The sequence below is a fragment of the Heloderma suspectum genome, chromosome 3, assembly GCF_057233095.1.
Source record: "Heloderma suspectum isolate Gila_16-S chromosome 3, 16-S_ref, whole genome shotgun sequence".
Classification (NCBI taxonomy): Eukaryota; Metazoa; Chordata; class Lepidosauria; order Squamata; family Helodermatidae; genus Heloderma; species Heloderma suspectum.
In genome coordinates this window covers 272,751,677-272,766,939 of record NC_139460.1, presented here as the reverse complement: position 1 = coordinate 272,766,939, position 15,263 = coordinate 272,751,677, and the positions used below count along the sequence as shown (strand labels likewise).

The 15,263-nt window shown below is 42.5% G+C and overlaps 1 protein-coding gene across 1 annotated transcript in view; it reads left to right on the top strand.

Moving 5' to 3' along the window:
- GPC1 (glypican 1) overlaps positions 1 to 15,263 on the top strand; it is a 284,559-nt gene that overhangs the window by 243,614 nt on the left and 25,682 nt on the right. Inside the window, exon 3 of the mRNA XM_084847036.1 lies at positions 3,822 to 4,213. Coding sequence (XP_084703162.1) covers positions 3,822 to 4,213 — 392 coding nt within the window. The remainder of the gene's footprint in view (positions 1 to 3,821; positions 4,214 to 15,263) is intronic.

The window sequence follows — 15,263 nt, the reverse complement described above, 5'->3', positions numbered from 1 at the left end:
CCCCCTTTTGCACTTTAAAATCACATCTACACATCTTATACATGATTGGGCCAGACCTGATCATGGGTCTGCCACCATCATGTGTAGTTTGATCCTCATGCAACCGAACCAAGACACTCCTTGTAGGGCAAGGTCAACAAACAAACATGCAAACTTTCCAAAGTCTCTGGAGAAGATGTGGAACACTTCAAATCCAAAATATGGCCATCAGTCTAACCCTGGAGTGTGAACAAAATACATCCACAAAGCGATCTCAAAGAAATTCAATTGGATATGTCACAGTACTACACAGTGTTCTGTCTCTGGTGATGGCAGTTCTTGAGATAGCAGAATAGAGCTCAAACCCCCTCACACATTACAGATGTGTGAGGGGGACCCATAGGCTAGCCCTGCCCTGCCAAGCACACACACCGTGTGTTCAGTGAGCGTGTGAAGTGGCCCTATGCACGTACCCACATATGTTCATAGAATGCCACCACACTAGGGGAAGTCCTGGTTCGCCGAGGATTTCTAGTCATGCTCTGTGCACTTAGATTGGTACATGTGTAATGCCACCTCACACACATGCCAGATGCATGGCCAGTGGAGGATACAGCTGACAGATGCATTGGTGACAGGGGGTAGGGTTACCCCACACCCATGTATATGTTGGTAGGGGATGAGGCTAGACACTGTTTGCTCATGCATGCTGTTAAAATGTGATAGGATTGAACCCTCCTTGAGTTGGTAGGGAAAGTATGCCCCAAAACATCAGCTGTTCTTTCTCATCCCTTGTGATATACTTCCTTAACTTATGAACCAGGTAGATAATACCTGAAAAAACAGCCTTTGGATGAATTGGGAATTAGATGAATTCCCAAGTGGGAAAAGAAAGCAGAAGAAAACTATTCATCCTTACTTGACCAATCAAGTGATCCACCTGAACTCAACATTGCCTTTTCTCCAACAGTGGCCAGTGCCAGATGCTTTAGAGAAAATGTTAAAGAAATTGTAAAGCAGCTGAATGCTGAAAAACACAATTGTGGTATCAAATCATGGGACCTACTGTTACTTGTCAGGAACTACTGATCTCATAGTGAAAGCGATCTGTTCAGTTTCAGTGTGATATTCTAATATTAGTACTTTAAGGTTATGTTGTTGTTTTTTATTATTATTATTATTATTATTATTATTAGCTATCTACAGTTTGTGAATTATAAATGCCTTAAATGAATAACATTGTAAATGAAATGTAGAACCAAAGTCCACTGCCTCCTAATAGATTTAAGATTTATATGGCATTTTGTAAGGGAGGAATTAATTTTACAATACCTTAAATATTTGCTATTCTGCTAGGGAGGCCATGTGTCCTATTTTAGTCCAGAGGGTCATTTCAACTATTGTCCAGATCCCTGTCCAGTTTGCCTCATTGTCTGGTAAAATCAGGGCAGAGGTGGGTGCTTACGTTGCTTAATGTTTGCAAGGTGGCCGAGGGTTTTTTCCTGCTCTTAGAACCCTTTTAAAATGCCACACAACCACTCACAATGGCACAAAGCTTTCTGCAGCCTCTTGGACCAGCAACACGTCTTGAGTTGCCCATGAGAATGATGCTCCATCATGTGACATAACATCACCCCCATGGGGCAAGTGGTGCGGAATGCCTCACGCTGCTGCGAGTGATCTCAGGCCTTTTTTTAAGTTTAAAAGTGGGGAAAACACCTTGGCCACATTATGGAAGGTAAGACGCAAACCCCTCCCCATCCCCACAGAATTTAATGTGGCATGAGCCTTCATAGGCTTTGAATGGTCAAGGGGCAATGAGCATGAGGACAGGTTTCCTATTTGGAGAGGTGGTTGGATCCTGTGTTAGCGGACAGTGCATAGTACTGTGGGTTGACCTGACTGGTTTCTGAACATGGATCTCCCCCACTGCACATGCAAAAGGCTTCAGTGCCTTAGGTTGCACGTGCAATGTGGTGCCCCAATATATACATCTGCAGGTGGAGCAGGAACAGGCTACCTGCTGCACATCTGGAGCCCCTCCATCAGTACTGCCCCCTTTAGCCTGCAAATAAATAATCTGGGGGGGGAAATGACTTTTCCCACCTAAATTAGGATGCTGAAATGAAGGAAGCTTGGGGCAACCTGGAATGGACTTTTATGTGAAATGACTGTGAGTTCAGTTCCATTCTGGTACTGAAAACAAATCCTGGGCTCGGCACCCTGTTCTTTAATTCTAAGAGCAGTGTCCAATGGTGACATTCTGCAAACTCAAATCATGCTAGCAGAGCTCCACTGAATCTTTCCATTGAGCAGATGGTTGCCCATTACGCTTGCGCAACCAGTTGTGTGAGCAGTCGTGCAACTGGTTGCACAATGCATTGTAAAATGCATGCAGACAGTTGCATAACCGGTTGCACAATGGGTTGCATGCCAGGTTTCACAACGCATTGCACAAGAGTTATGCAAAAGTGCTTGTGCAACAACACTTGTGCAAACATAATTTTAGTTGTATTCTTCTCTTGCACATAGCTCAGAACCTAGTTTCCACTAGTGTAACTCGTTGTGCTAATGAAAAGACACAGTTGGATACTGCCTAAATCTGAGCATTTCACTCCTGGCCATGCTTGGTGGATTTGTTTTTCTAGTAAAAACAAACAAACAGAGTAGATTCAATGAACCTGAAGTCTGCCCACCCCTGCTTTATACCATCCTGCAATCAGGCACCAAGGCTGGGACCGACCCCTTTCTTTCATTGAAGGGGTTCACAAGGAATTTGGATAAATCCATGAAGAGTCTTTTCCCTTTGATATTTGAATTCTTGCACCAAGATATTCTAACAGTAGCATTTTATTTTGGGGGGACTTTTAACATCTTGCTATTCCCGGCCTTAATGTTCACTACTCCAGTGTGCTTTGAAAGGAATTACCACCTCAGCCAAAATGTCAACAGCACCGTTGAAAAATGCTGTGAAAGGACATAAGGTTTGCTCTCTTTTGTTAATTATGAGATTGGTGATAATGTAGCAGTTTAATGTCTGCTGTGCAGTTTCTCTTAAAAGCAAATGTTTTGTAAGGTGTCAAGCACTTTTTTCGTGTCATTTCAAAACTGAGTAAGAATTAAGGTTTTAAGAGCTGTTTGGACATTTTTTTCCTGCATGTGTTAATTTTTGGTATATTCTCTTAAATAGGATTGTTAGCTTATGCACATGAGTTCCTGTCAGGAGCAATGGCATGGAAAAGAAGCTTTTAGCATCTTTTAATCCTGTCAGCCTTTTGTCATACTGATTTACACAGTGATTTGCATACATTATCCTGAGGGATTAAACAGAAGACGTGTGATTGCATTTAATTTAACGGGTGCCTTTTGCCACCACCCTAGAATTTCCATTAAATACATTTGGGCACATTTCACATGGATAAATTGGTCCATCCGTTTTACCAAAGCTGGATCTGTGGCTGGCTTCCAGCTGTACATTAACCAAGAGAAAATATGGTGCTATGTCTCCCCAACCCGTAGGAAAATTGTGGAAATGTAATTTGGACACTAGCCTTTTCAAAAGGCTCACTCACAGATTGAGCTTGAATTTGGTTTTGCATCTACACAGGAACAGAAAGAAGTGAGCGGATTACAATTAATGTTTCCTTTTCAGTGTCTGAAGAAGATATCAGTATACTGGAAAATCTCTGCCTTTCTCTGGCCATTTGTTAATGGTGCAATAGGCTGATCCAGCAATAATTTGAAACACCATCTTTGAATGGTCTCTCTCTTCTTCTTTTTAACCTTTCTGGAAATTTCTGATTTTCCCATTGATATGTTCTTCTTACTTTTTCTCTTTGCAGGTTATTTCCAGGATTTGTTAAACAAGTCAGAGAAGGCGCTTTATGACACATTTCCTGGTATATATGGAGACCTTTACCACCAGAACATAAAGCTATTCAAAGACTTGTATAGTGAGCTGCGGCGTTATTACCGGGGTTCCAACATCAACCTAGAAGAGGCTCTCCATGAATTTTGGACTCGCTTGCTAGAGCGGCTATTCAAGTCTATGAATCCTCAGTACCACCTTCCAGATGAGTACGTGGACTGCATGATGAAGCACTCTGAGCAGAATAAACCATTTGGAGAGGTCCCAAGGGACCTGAAGCTGAAGGCGACAAGGGCCTTTATTGCGGCCCGCTCCTTTGTGCAGGGACTTGGTGTGGGCAATGATGTTGTCAGAAAGGTCTCTCAGGTAGGTCATTAGCTGAAATTCCTGTGTGCTCACTCTTCCTGAAAAGCTTTCAAGTCTCTGTTTATGCTTATTTACTGCAGGTGTTAGTAATTTTTAACATACCTCATATGAGGTAGATTTGTTTATAACTGACATCCTCCTGTTTATATAAATAATTGCTTCATGCAGGTTTGAGGGTTCCCTCACCTCCAAGTTTGAGAGCATCATCAGCAAAGTGCTCTTGGTGGCCTCCTCCTATATGGATGGTCCCCTTAAGATTAATGATGGGGAGGTTTGCAGCAAAGCAGTGGCCTTCTCTTCTGTTTTTAACTGTAAGGAGTGGCTATGTTACTGAGAGGCAGATTCCTGAAAGTGCCATTTTGTTTTTGTTGTTGTTTTTTAATTATTATTATTTTTATTTATTCATTTATTGCATTTATATCCCGCCTTTTTTCCTCTTGCAAGGAATCCAAGGTGGCTTACATTATCCTCCTCCTCTCCATTTTATCCTCACAACAACAACCCTGTGAAGTAGGTTGGGCTGAGAGTCTGTGACTTGCCCAAAGTCACCCAGTGAGCTTCCATGGCCGAGTGGGGACTAGAACCCGGATCTCCCGACTCCCAGCCCAACACTCTAGCCACTACACCACACTGGCATTTTTCCCACAATGCACCAGGCCAATACAACACCCAGTGGCTTATGGGCCAAACGAAATGGGAGGGCATGGGCAGGCAGGCATCAGCATGGTGAGCCCTACCGACAAGGTGGCCCTGGATGCTGCCCTCAGTGCCATGTGCTGATGCTGGGACACTGGGAGGAAATGGCAGTGCCAAGTTGTAATAAGCAGAGTGGACAGCCAAATGTTTTTGGAAATTCATAAGCATAGGATGAAGTGGAATTAACATCTTTTTAAAAATTATAGTAGTTTTCATAGGATTCTAGGAAATACCTTGGCCATCCTGACAAAATAGTTGCCATAGAAACAAGCAGTGTTGCAGCATGGCTTCTTCCCTTACCACTTGATAATGTCGGAAGTTACAACTCACATAGAAGAAGCCCACACTGTGCTTTCTTCCCATGTCGGGGTCATTGTTCCAGGAACTGGTGGAAGGTGACATAGGAAGGGGCTGCGATTTCAGAACCTCTCACATAGCCTTGGTAAGCCTCTACCAACTTGATGCCTTCCAGATGTTTTGGACTACAAGCCCCATCAGCCCCAGCTAGCACAGTCAATGATCAGGCATGTTGGCAGTTGTAGTCCAAAACATTTGGAGGGCACCAGGTTGGGGAAAGCTTGCCTAGGTCTTCTGAGATTTCCGAGTGGCATAGGAAGAAACACATCACAGCGGCTTCCACACTGCTAAAAATCTTGTTGGGAAGAGCCCTAAGGCAACTGAATATTTGCATTTTTGCTATGAATAATCATAGAATAGTAGGGTTGGAAGGGGCCTACAAGGCCATCGAGTCCAACCCCCTGCTCAATGCAGGAATCCAAGTCAGAGCATCCCTGACAAATGGCTGTCCAGCCTCGTCTTGAAGGCCTCCAGTGTGGGAGAGCCAACCACCTCCCCAGGTTAATTGGTTCCATTGTTGTATTGCTCTTACAGTCAGGAAGTTTTTCCTGATGTTCAGCTGGAATCTGGCTTCCTGTAACTTGAGCCCATTATTCCGTGTCCTGCACTCTGGGATGATCAAGAAGAGATCCTGGCCTTCTTCTCTGTGACAACCTTTCAAGTACTTGAAGAGTGCTATCATATCTCCCCTCAGTCTTCTCTTCTCAAGGCTAAACATGCCCAGTTCTTTAATGTCACGCCTCTTTCTTCCTTGATCCTGAAACACACACGCACAAAACTGGTTTCAAGAGCAGTGCACACAACATGTAATTTAGAGGCTATGTTTTTGTTGGTATATTTCCCTATGAAAAGTTATACTGTTTCTCAGCACAAATGCCCTGTGCTGTGTCATTTAGTGGTTATTCCTCAGACTACAGGTGCAAGGATTGGGTTTAAGGAAAATGTGGGAGGAAGGCTGACATCACTTACATATTTTATACCACAAAACTGACTGGCATTGAAGAGGAATAAGGGTGTGACTAAACTGTGAATGCTCAAATTGTGCTAGGACTTGATCTCATCAGGGAGAAGGGTTAGGCGAAGGGAATGCTCTTTGATGCTCTAAGTACAAACTCAAGAAAGAGAAACATTCAAATAGTAACAGTGACCAAAGCTTTGATTTATAAATGTGGCATTATAAAATCATTCAAAAGTGATGGAGGCTTTATACAGCTTATTAGGATTATGCTCTCAGAAGGAAAATGACATAACTCAATTGAGAATTTAAAGCCCCTTTTCTTTCTCTCCCTCGCTCTTTTTTCCTCTTTCTTTTTGTTTGGCGGGGTGGTGGTGGTATTTCAGCTTAATTTGCATTATAACATTAGTCATGTACTGGGCCTGAAGAAATGAACTGGCCAATTATACCAGACTTTCCCCTTCTCCCCTTTCTCCTGTGTTTCTAGAACCAAAGGGGTGAGGGGAAATGACCCCATATTTGAGCATCCAGGACATCTACAGACAACCACACATTCCAACCATTTCTTACAGGTGCAGCTGACTGGGGTACTCACCTGCTGTGGTACCCCATTCATTTCAGTGGATGCAGGTGAGCCATGTGTCCATTGCTCACATTGGTCTGCTGCTTCCAAGGGCTCCCAGTATATATTTACTGGGACAGCTCACACTTTCAAGGGCTCCCATGTATACATCAAATTGCACAGAGGGTCTGGACGGTGGTAATTACATTCATGCCTCATTTGGCCTCTGCTCCTGAATTATAGAAGAGGTAGGCTGTATTACAGATGTAGGCAACATGGCCCACCAAGGTACCCTACCCCTTCCACTTGTAAAAACACACACATTTCCTTACCAGCATTGCTGTGAAATAGGGTTCTGTTGGTGCTGAAAACTGTGGTTCCAAAGGAGTTGTTTAGGATTTGGGGGCTCAGATCCCATCTCTGCCTTGTACTCAGTCTTTTGTGCAGGTTACTTGACCTTTGCCATGCTTCCCATGGCAGCCATTTTGTGGTGGTGCCCAGGACAGTATCTCAAACTTGGGCCAAATGTGCCATGGTCCAAAAGGTGCCTACCCTGCTCTATTAAAAGAATCCTTTTTGGATTCTCTCACTTCTAACGATTTACCTCCAGTCACCAGTTAGAGCTCCACTTGCAGATATCGAGTGCTAAAGTGAGGAGTTTCCCATGTAGTACACATCAAATAAGAGGTAAACTATAGCATGCTGGAGGATGAAAATCTGGAATTACTGTGCATCGGGTGTCTTGTTAGCAAGGCCTTTTGCTGTTGTTCTCTTACCCTAAAACATATCTGATGCCTTAGCCCAGAAAATTAATTCGCATTTTTCTATTTGCTCCTGCAAACAAGGATATGTCAACCTACACTATTCCTCTTCATTACAACTGTGGTGATCCTCCCTCCATAAATCTGGTGCAAACAAAACAAGGGAAAATGTGCTATTCGTAACGGGGCCTCTGAAATAGCCAGTAAGTAATTGGAGAGTGGGAGTATGTCACTAGCCGCATGTCAAGCGGAGCTCTGATGTATTTGCTTTTAATGACTTCTGCCTCCACATTTTGCTCAAGTTGAAATTCTTTCCTTGCCACCAGCTGCCAGACCCCATGTCATTCTAACGTTTCCGCCATCTCCCTTTTCAATTTACACGTCAATAGGCTCTGCGTAGCGCAGAAGCTCTTCTGATGATGGAAAGGCATGTGTGCAGGCTTTGCAGAGAGAGAACAGAAGAGAGGCTGCCTAATGAACTGCACATTAAGAGTAGACTCAGCTATTCCACTGGCCCACAGCCTTAAGGTCTCTTCTCCAGAAAGGGCATGCAGAGCTAGGTCTCCTGATAAGCATTGAAAATCATCCTTAATTAAGGGAAAGCCTAGCATTAGCTTTTGGAAATTCATAATTGGGCCCCAAACTCTTCCTGATTAATTAATTGGATATATCTTATGTGAACTATAGTAGAATGTTTTGCTGGTTGTTGGCTTTGCTAAAATGAACCTGGGTGTTTCAGTTGAATTGCTAGCCAGGTTCTCCTCAAGAATAACTCAGATTATGTGACTGAAATTGCACCTGCTTTCTCCTAAGAAAGCATTTTGGAGTATTCACAAGGTAACATCCTTTTTCATATCTCCCTAATTCTACCAGCAGGCTGGCAGAATTAAGTAAAATAGGCTAGTGCTAGAAGAGACACTATGAATGGATTCACATGACTACTTTTCTTGCCTCGTAAGATGATTTTTTTTGTCAGTCAGACTGCAGTGAGATCCATGTAGAAGTAGGTCAAGTGAAAGGCACAGCATGTACTGGGGTCCACAGCCTGCATTCCTTGGTGACACACTTGATTTTTTAGCCTTAGAGTGATAATTGTCTCTCAGTCTTCTAGATGTGCTGATCTCTGGATAGATAAAAATGTCTGTTCTATAGTTTTGCCTCCTTTTAAAGGCAAATGAAATGGACCATATATACTTCTATTCATTTCTAATAGAATTCAGGCAAAATGTATATCACTATGATGAAATTCACTCTGTTTAGGATGGAAGGATTCAAGCACTAGACTTATATCTGAAGATAACGACTATTTTAATATATATATATAATGCTCTGTATCAGTATACAAATCTTACATCCTGGTGCATAATCTTCAGGTTTCATATGCTTATGGTTTTATAGATTTCTCTCTCTCTAGTCATCACATTTATAGTCTTGACTATATCCACGGGTTGCTACTCAGAGAGCCCTGTGCATTTCCTCTTTTGTGGCTGTCTTTTCATTTATCATTTCTCCATCTGTTGGTACTGGTCTTTAAAGCTAAGTTTTCTTTCCAGTGACAGATTATTATTCAAGAATAATTTTGCAGAAAATGAAAGATGTAAATGGGTTGTACTTAGGGTTGATCCAAAGTAATGTTTTCAAAGCAAAAAGAGGAGTAGGTAAGAAATATCCCTGTAGCCTGCTAAAAATATCTACTGTTTTTATTTATGTGTGGTTGTTCACAGACAAAGCATTCCCCATTGCTGCACTCTTCTGGCACCATTTTATCTTCTCTCTATATATATGATCCTAGCCAATTAGAGATCACGCAGTGAACAAAATGGCATTACAACTTGATATAGCAAATCAATTTTTACATTGCTGTGTAGCTAGAGAGACAACTGGGTGATGCTGCCTCATTTCTAGTGCTGCACAGTGCGACCAGGCAATGAAAGAACATCACAGAACAGGAAGAGAGGGAACATGCCCCAGGCTTGTTAGACAATCTGTGAACACAAACCTTAGCTTCTGTAATTTTATTACCTGCCTGCACAGCACAGCATTGCAAGGAAGGAATGTTGCCCAATTGTTCCCTTTCTTCTTCATTTGTGTGTTGGTGTGTCTGTGGGAGGGGGCAAGCACATTGGGGTGCATGCCAGTAGTGGGGGTGGCCCTGCCCACTTTGGGCTGTGGCCATACCCATTGCTGGCATGTTGGCCCCAACATGCTTGTCTGGAGCCAGTTCAGCCCTCAGGCCAAAATAGAACCCCCAACAAGGGGAGAGAGTGAGAATGACCACACTAGCTCCACCTCCTTCCATCACTGCCCCCATCACCCTTTACATGTTGAGGATGAACGTATGCAGTGCCCAGCCTTTTGTATCTATGTAGGTTCCCCATGTGATATAGAGGCCTGGAAAATCAGTATTTTGGTACTTCCCCTTCAAGTCACAATGTCTGTCAGGCTCAGAACAGCCATTTCATTGGCTGTTTTTTTCTTACGGTGTTTTTTTCATAATGGAGAAAGTGTGGTATTTTTTCTGAATGGCCTCTATAATGCCATAGAAATCTCTTGTAATTGCACAATTCCACTATACCACGTCACCACCTAGTAGTTGTATAATGGAACATAGAGAAAGGCAGAGAAAGAAAAAAACCCTGAGGGTGGGGAAAATGTGTAAAGGAGCCAATCTTAATCCTGTAAAGAATCCAGAAGCAGAAGCCACAGTAAAAGTGCAGGTTAAAAGCCTCCTGTAGGAAAGCCCCCTCTTTCAAAGGACTAAATAAATTGTTGCAATGGTAAGGATTTATCATATAGAAAGAAATTTAACTTTATTGTCAAAGTTATTCCAAATTAAGTATTTGCTTAAGTATGTGAATTCCCTCTCTCTCTCTCTCACACACACACACACACACACACACACACAGCTTTTAACATAATTGAGTTGAATAATGCAGTGGGGAGGAAATGAGGAAAGCAAATGCCACTTCAAATACAGAAGTTTATGATGCAATCTCATTTTGCTGTCACGCTGTCTCCAGGTGCACCTGTCTTTTGTGGAAGATCTGCTGGCTTTTGTTTTTTTTAAGGCTGGTGATCTGTCATACAGCAAATCTTGTAGCATAAGTCACTTTGTGTGGAAGTACCATGAGTGCTGTGGAATTTAAAATTTTGCTACCATTGTAACATGGAGCTTTTTAAATGTCTTAGATTGCAGTGGACTATGGAACAAGGAACACACAGCCAAACAAGTTGGTGTTGCTGCTGCTGCTGTGTTTAACAATAATAATAATAATAATAATAATAACAACAACAACAACAACGACAACATAGTCTCAGTCTCTCTCTCTCTCTCTCTCTCTCTCTCTCTCTCTCAGACACACATGCACACACACGCACACATCAGAAGAGCCACAAAGAGATGCTGAGTGCATCTCTCACTCCAGATCGTAACTTCACAAAAGTGGCTGGTGACAGCCTTCTTGAAATGTCAGTGTGTATAGTGAACAAGATGCAGCACCTATTGTTTGTGGTTGTTCTGTTCCATTAGCCTCTGCAATCAGTGTCTGGATGTATTAAAATGGTTTCCCACCTCATCCTGTTTTGTGTACCCTTATGTATATGACCCCTGGTCCTGACTGGCCATTAGTTCTCTGATTTTGATTTTGCAAAGTTTATCATAAGTTGAAGTGACTTCAGAGGGAAGAAAAGTGCCCTTGAATAATTAGGAAATCTGGCTCTCTTCAGTTTCATTAAGGATGTTTTCATCATTAAGAACCCTGAATTAATAATCTCGAGTTTCCCTGATGGTTTAAACCATCACTTTAGACCAGTCTCATCATTTAACACCAGCCTCCCCCAACCTGGTGCCCTCCAGATGTGTTGGACTACGACTCCCAGCAAGTCCCAGCTAGCAGTACTGGCTGGAGGATGCTGGGAGTTGTAGTCCAACACATCTGAAGGTCACCAGTTTGGGGAAGGCTGCCTTAGAGTATGTCAGTTCTGCACACCTGGCTAGGCCGCCATGGTGCCAAGCCTGCATGTCCAATTTGAAAGGGAACTCCTTGAGCATCTACTGAATCTGTGTCAAAGTTAGACTGCATGTAGCTGTGCTTCTCTCTGGGCCAGTTATTCAAAAAAGGGGGGGGAGCAATATATCACTGACATACTTAAAGTGAGCAGCAAACCTCTAGCTGACTTTTTACTTTTCTAAAAGACCTTGACAAGAAAACAATGAAATGTGTGTTAAAAACACACACATCGTATAGCATTTCCCTTGATCTGTTACTTATCTGAATTATTTATTTATTCCCAAAGGATTACGTGCCTATTTCTCATGAACAAAAAGAGTTTTCACCAGAAAATTTAGACAAGTCTGAACAAGCTGACAACCTTAACCCCACCCTAATATGACCCTTGGAAAATGCCTCTTTAATTCCCCTCAGTTAAAAGGTAAAAACAGATCTCAAGTGTCTGTCAGAGCGTTCCTCCACACCTGCTCAATGGAAGCGTGTAGAAACACATCTTAATGAGAGAGGTGCCCAGTCACCAAGCTTTATCCCTGCAGCAACTGCTGATGAGTGAGACCATAAGGAAGAAACTGTAGGGGAACGGTGTTTGCATAAAGATTGCATTGTTATTTCTCTTGACTGAGTTGTCAAGTGATATTAGAAAAGACTTCACAGTCCTGAAGATTTGACCTGGCACGAACTGATCTTAATGAAATTCTTGTCTTAATAGAAGTGGCATCTACAAGGAGTTCAGTCAGATATTTCAGCAGAGTCAGTCACCAGAACGGGATTGGATGGTGCTTGGCGAAATCAGCTGTTGTCATGTACTGTCTTCACGCTGGGCCAATTATTTAAAGATGAATGAATTTATGCTTGGCTAAAGGTCTCCCTCTCTGGGTGCCAGCCACCCAGAAATGGCAGACTTTAATCTGATTATTGATCTGTTGATCACTGCACATTGTCGTTTAAGAGAGTCATCTCCATTTCCACCCATATCACTTTTCACCAATTTAGAATTAGCAGGAGAAATTAGAGTGGGCAGCAGTTTGAACGAAAAGTTAAGCAGCATTTTAAGGTCTATTTCAGCCATTCAGAAAGGGGGAGAAGACTATGCTTTAAAAACAACTTCTTGGATTAAAGCAATTCTTTGCAACAAACATGAACATTGGTGCAGATCATGAGGATGATCCAGCCAAACCTGAGCACTTTTAAGTTCCAGTGATTTCAACAGGAACAGGTTGTGCACGTAGTTGACTTTCCCATTAGAAACAATGAGACAAATGTGTTCAGCTTTGTCTGCATTGTGCCCCACAGTGCTATTGCCAGGTTCACTTATTACATTTTCCTGTGCAACAAACTGGGAGAAAGCTGGGACTGCTGGCTTGCGCAGGAAATTTGTTTTGTGACATGAAACAGAGAAATCAGTGAAGTAACAGCCATCCATAAAACTTTGCGTGTATATAGTGGGGCCTGGAGCCTGCAAATGCGATCCTTTCCCCACACCTCCCCGCATGCTTCCATTGAACACATTTTTGTTGTTGTTGTTGTTCAGTCGTTCAGTCGTGTCCGACTCTTCGTGACCCCATGGACCACAGCACGCCAGGCCTTCCTGTCCTCCGCTGTCTCCCGGAGTGTGCTCAAGTTCATATTCGTTGCATTGGTGATGCTGTCTAGCCATCTCATCCTCTGCCGTCCCCTTCTCCTTTTGCCTTCAGTCTTTCCCAGCATCACGGTCTTTTCCAGGGACTTTTCTCTTCGCATTAGGTGGCCAAAATATTTGAGCTTCACTTCAGTATCTGTCCTTCCAATGAGCAGTCAGGGTTGATTTCCTTTAAGATTGACTGATTTGACCTCCTTGCAGTCCAGGGGACGCGTAAGAGTCTTCTCCAGCACCATAGTTCGAAAGCATCAATTCTTCGGTGCTCAGCCTTCCTTATAGTCCAGCTCTCACAGCCATATGTTGCTACTGGGAAAACCATAGCTTTGATTAGACGGACCTTTGTCGGCAAGGTGATGTCTCTGCTTCTTACTATGCTGTCTAGGTTTGCCATAGCTTTCCTCCCAAGGAGCAAGCGTCTTTTAATTTCATGGCTACAGTCACCGTCTGCGGTGATCTTGGAGCCCAACAAAATACAATCTGTCACTGCTTCCATTTCTTCCCCTTCTATATGCCAGGAAGTGATGGGGCCAGATGCCATGATCTTAGTTTTTTTAATATTGAGTTTCAAACCAGCTTTTGCACTCTCCAATGTCTGGAAAGGTCTTTAGTATGTTAATCTTTTAATTGTAGCCAAATTAGTGATAGCCAGCCATTGGGGCATCTGGCCTGTAGAAATCATGGACAGACACTGACCCAGTTTGCTCAAAGAACCCATGGTTTGTGAGTGCATGGGAGCAGGCAAGCATGCTGGTTCCTGCCCACTTGCCCACTTCTGTTTTCCTAAACTGTTTTTATCATTACATCTTAACGCGGAAACTCTGGGTTGGAATTAACCCATGGTTTGTTGTTGGGTTCTCTCATTTACATTTATTGAGAAGTTATGATCACTCCAGCACAGCTCTGATTTGTATGTTGTTTTTTTATTGTTAGCATGTATCGTTGTGATTTAATCTCAAACCAGAGTGGTTGGGGAGTATCAAGAGATTTAATTTTGTTTCCAACCTTTTGTTATTTAATTTGTATATTTAAGGAAAGCTCCCTCCCTTTTTTATTTACTTGCTGACTTTATCGAGATGATGTCCCACTTTGTTTTATTATTTCTTACTTGAAAAACACAAACACATAGTTAAAAATAAGGTTTTTAAGGCAGTTTACAGGAGGTATCTTGACCAGGACCTGACATGCTACAGATTGGGAAAGTTGAAGCTGAATCTAAGTCAGAGTCAGAGAGCAAAGTCAAGATTAAAAGTTGTTCCCAAGTGTAAGAAATAATGAATGAGATGTGTTATGGAACCATTCCATTTATCAGATACTATCTGGGGAACACTGTGGTCTCGTGGATTGTGTTTAAAATATTTTTAAGTAGCAGGTAATGCCTTATAGACAGGAACATTGCAGGTGAAGAATGGGTTGAATTATGATACCACAAGGCTTGGAGCCATACCAGGAGTGTCATCAGTGTGGGATGAGAATATTTACCTACAAGCCAGAAAACCTGATTTCAGTCTCTGCTTTGCTGTAGCATCCACTATAAGACTGTAATACTGCACTTTATTTGAAGGTATCAAATTACTCTTTGCTTGAGATCCCTTTGTGTCAAAAGAACTGATGCAGTTTGACATGTAACTATCTATCTACAGTCTCCACTGTTGACCTAAATCTAGAAGGTGTCAAGTCTAAGGGTACCTGTAGTCAGTAGACATAGGTATGCCAGTAGGGATAGGTCAGTTAATTGTTCTCGAGGTTCTAAACCTCAAGAATGCTGGAGGTTGCACCCACACATGGACTTGGAATACCAGGACAGAAACTGCTTTCAGTTTCGAAGTACCCTAATATTAACTATGCCCAAAGAAGTGATGCAAAATTCAAGAGACCGTGCTTTGGATCTTTCGTGAGTTATTTCAGCTTTCGCCAGGAGCTTCAGATAGCCCATGGGACCTCCACATTCATTTTTGCTAAGGAGCCTGATCTAGCAGTTGCACTGATCTTTCCCATATCCTTGTTCTAGAATATATCTGCAAGCTTTGGCATCAACTCAGAATCCCTGGAGAATTCTGTGGAATGCTCTGA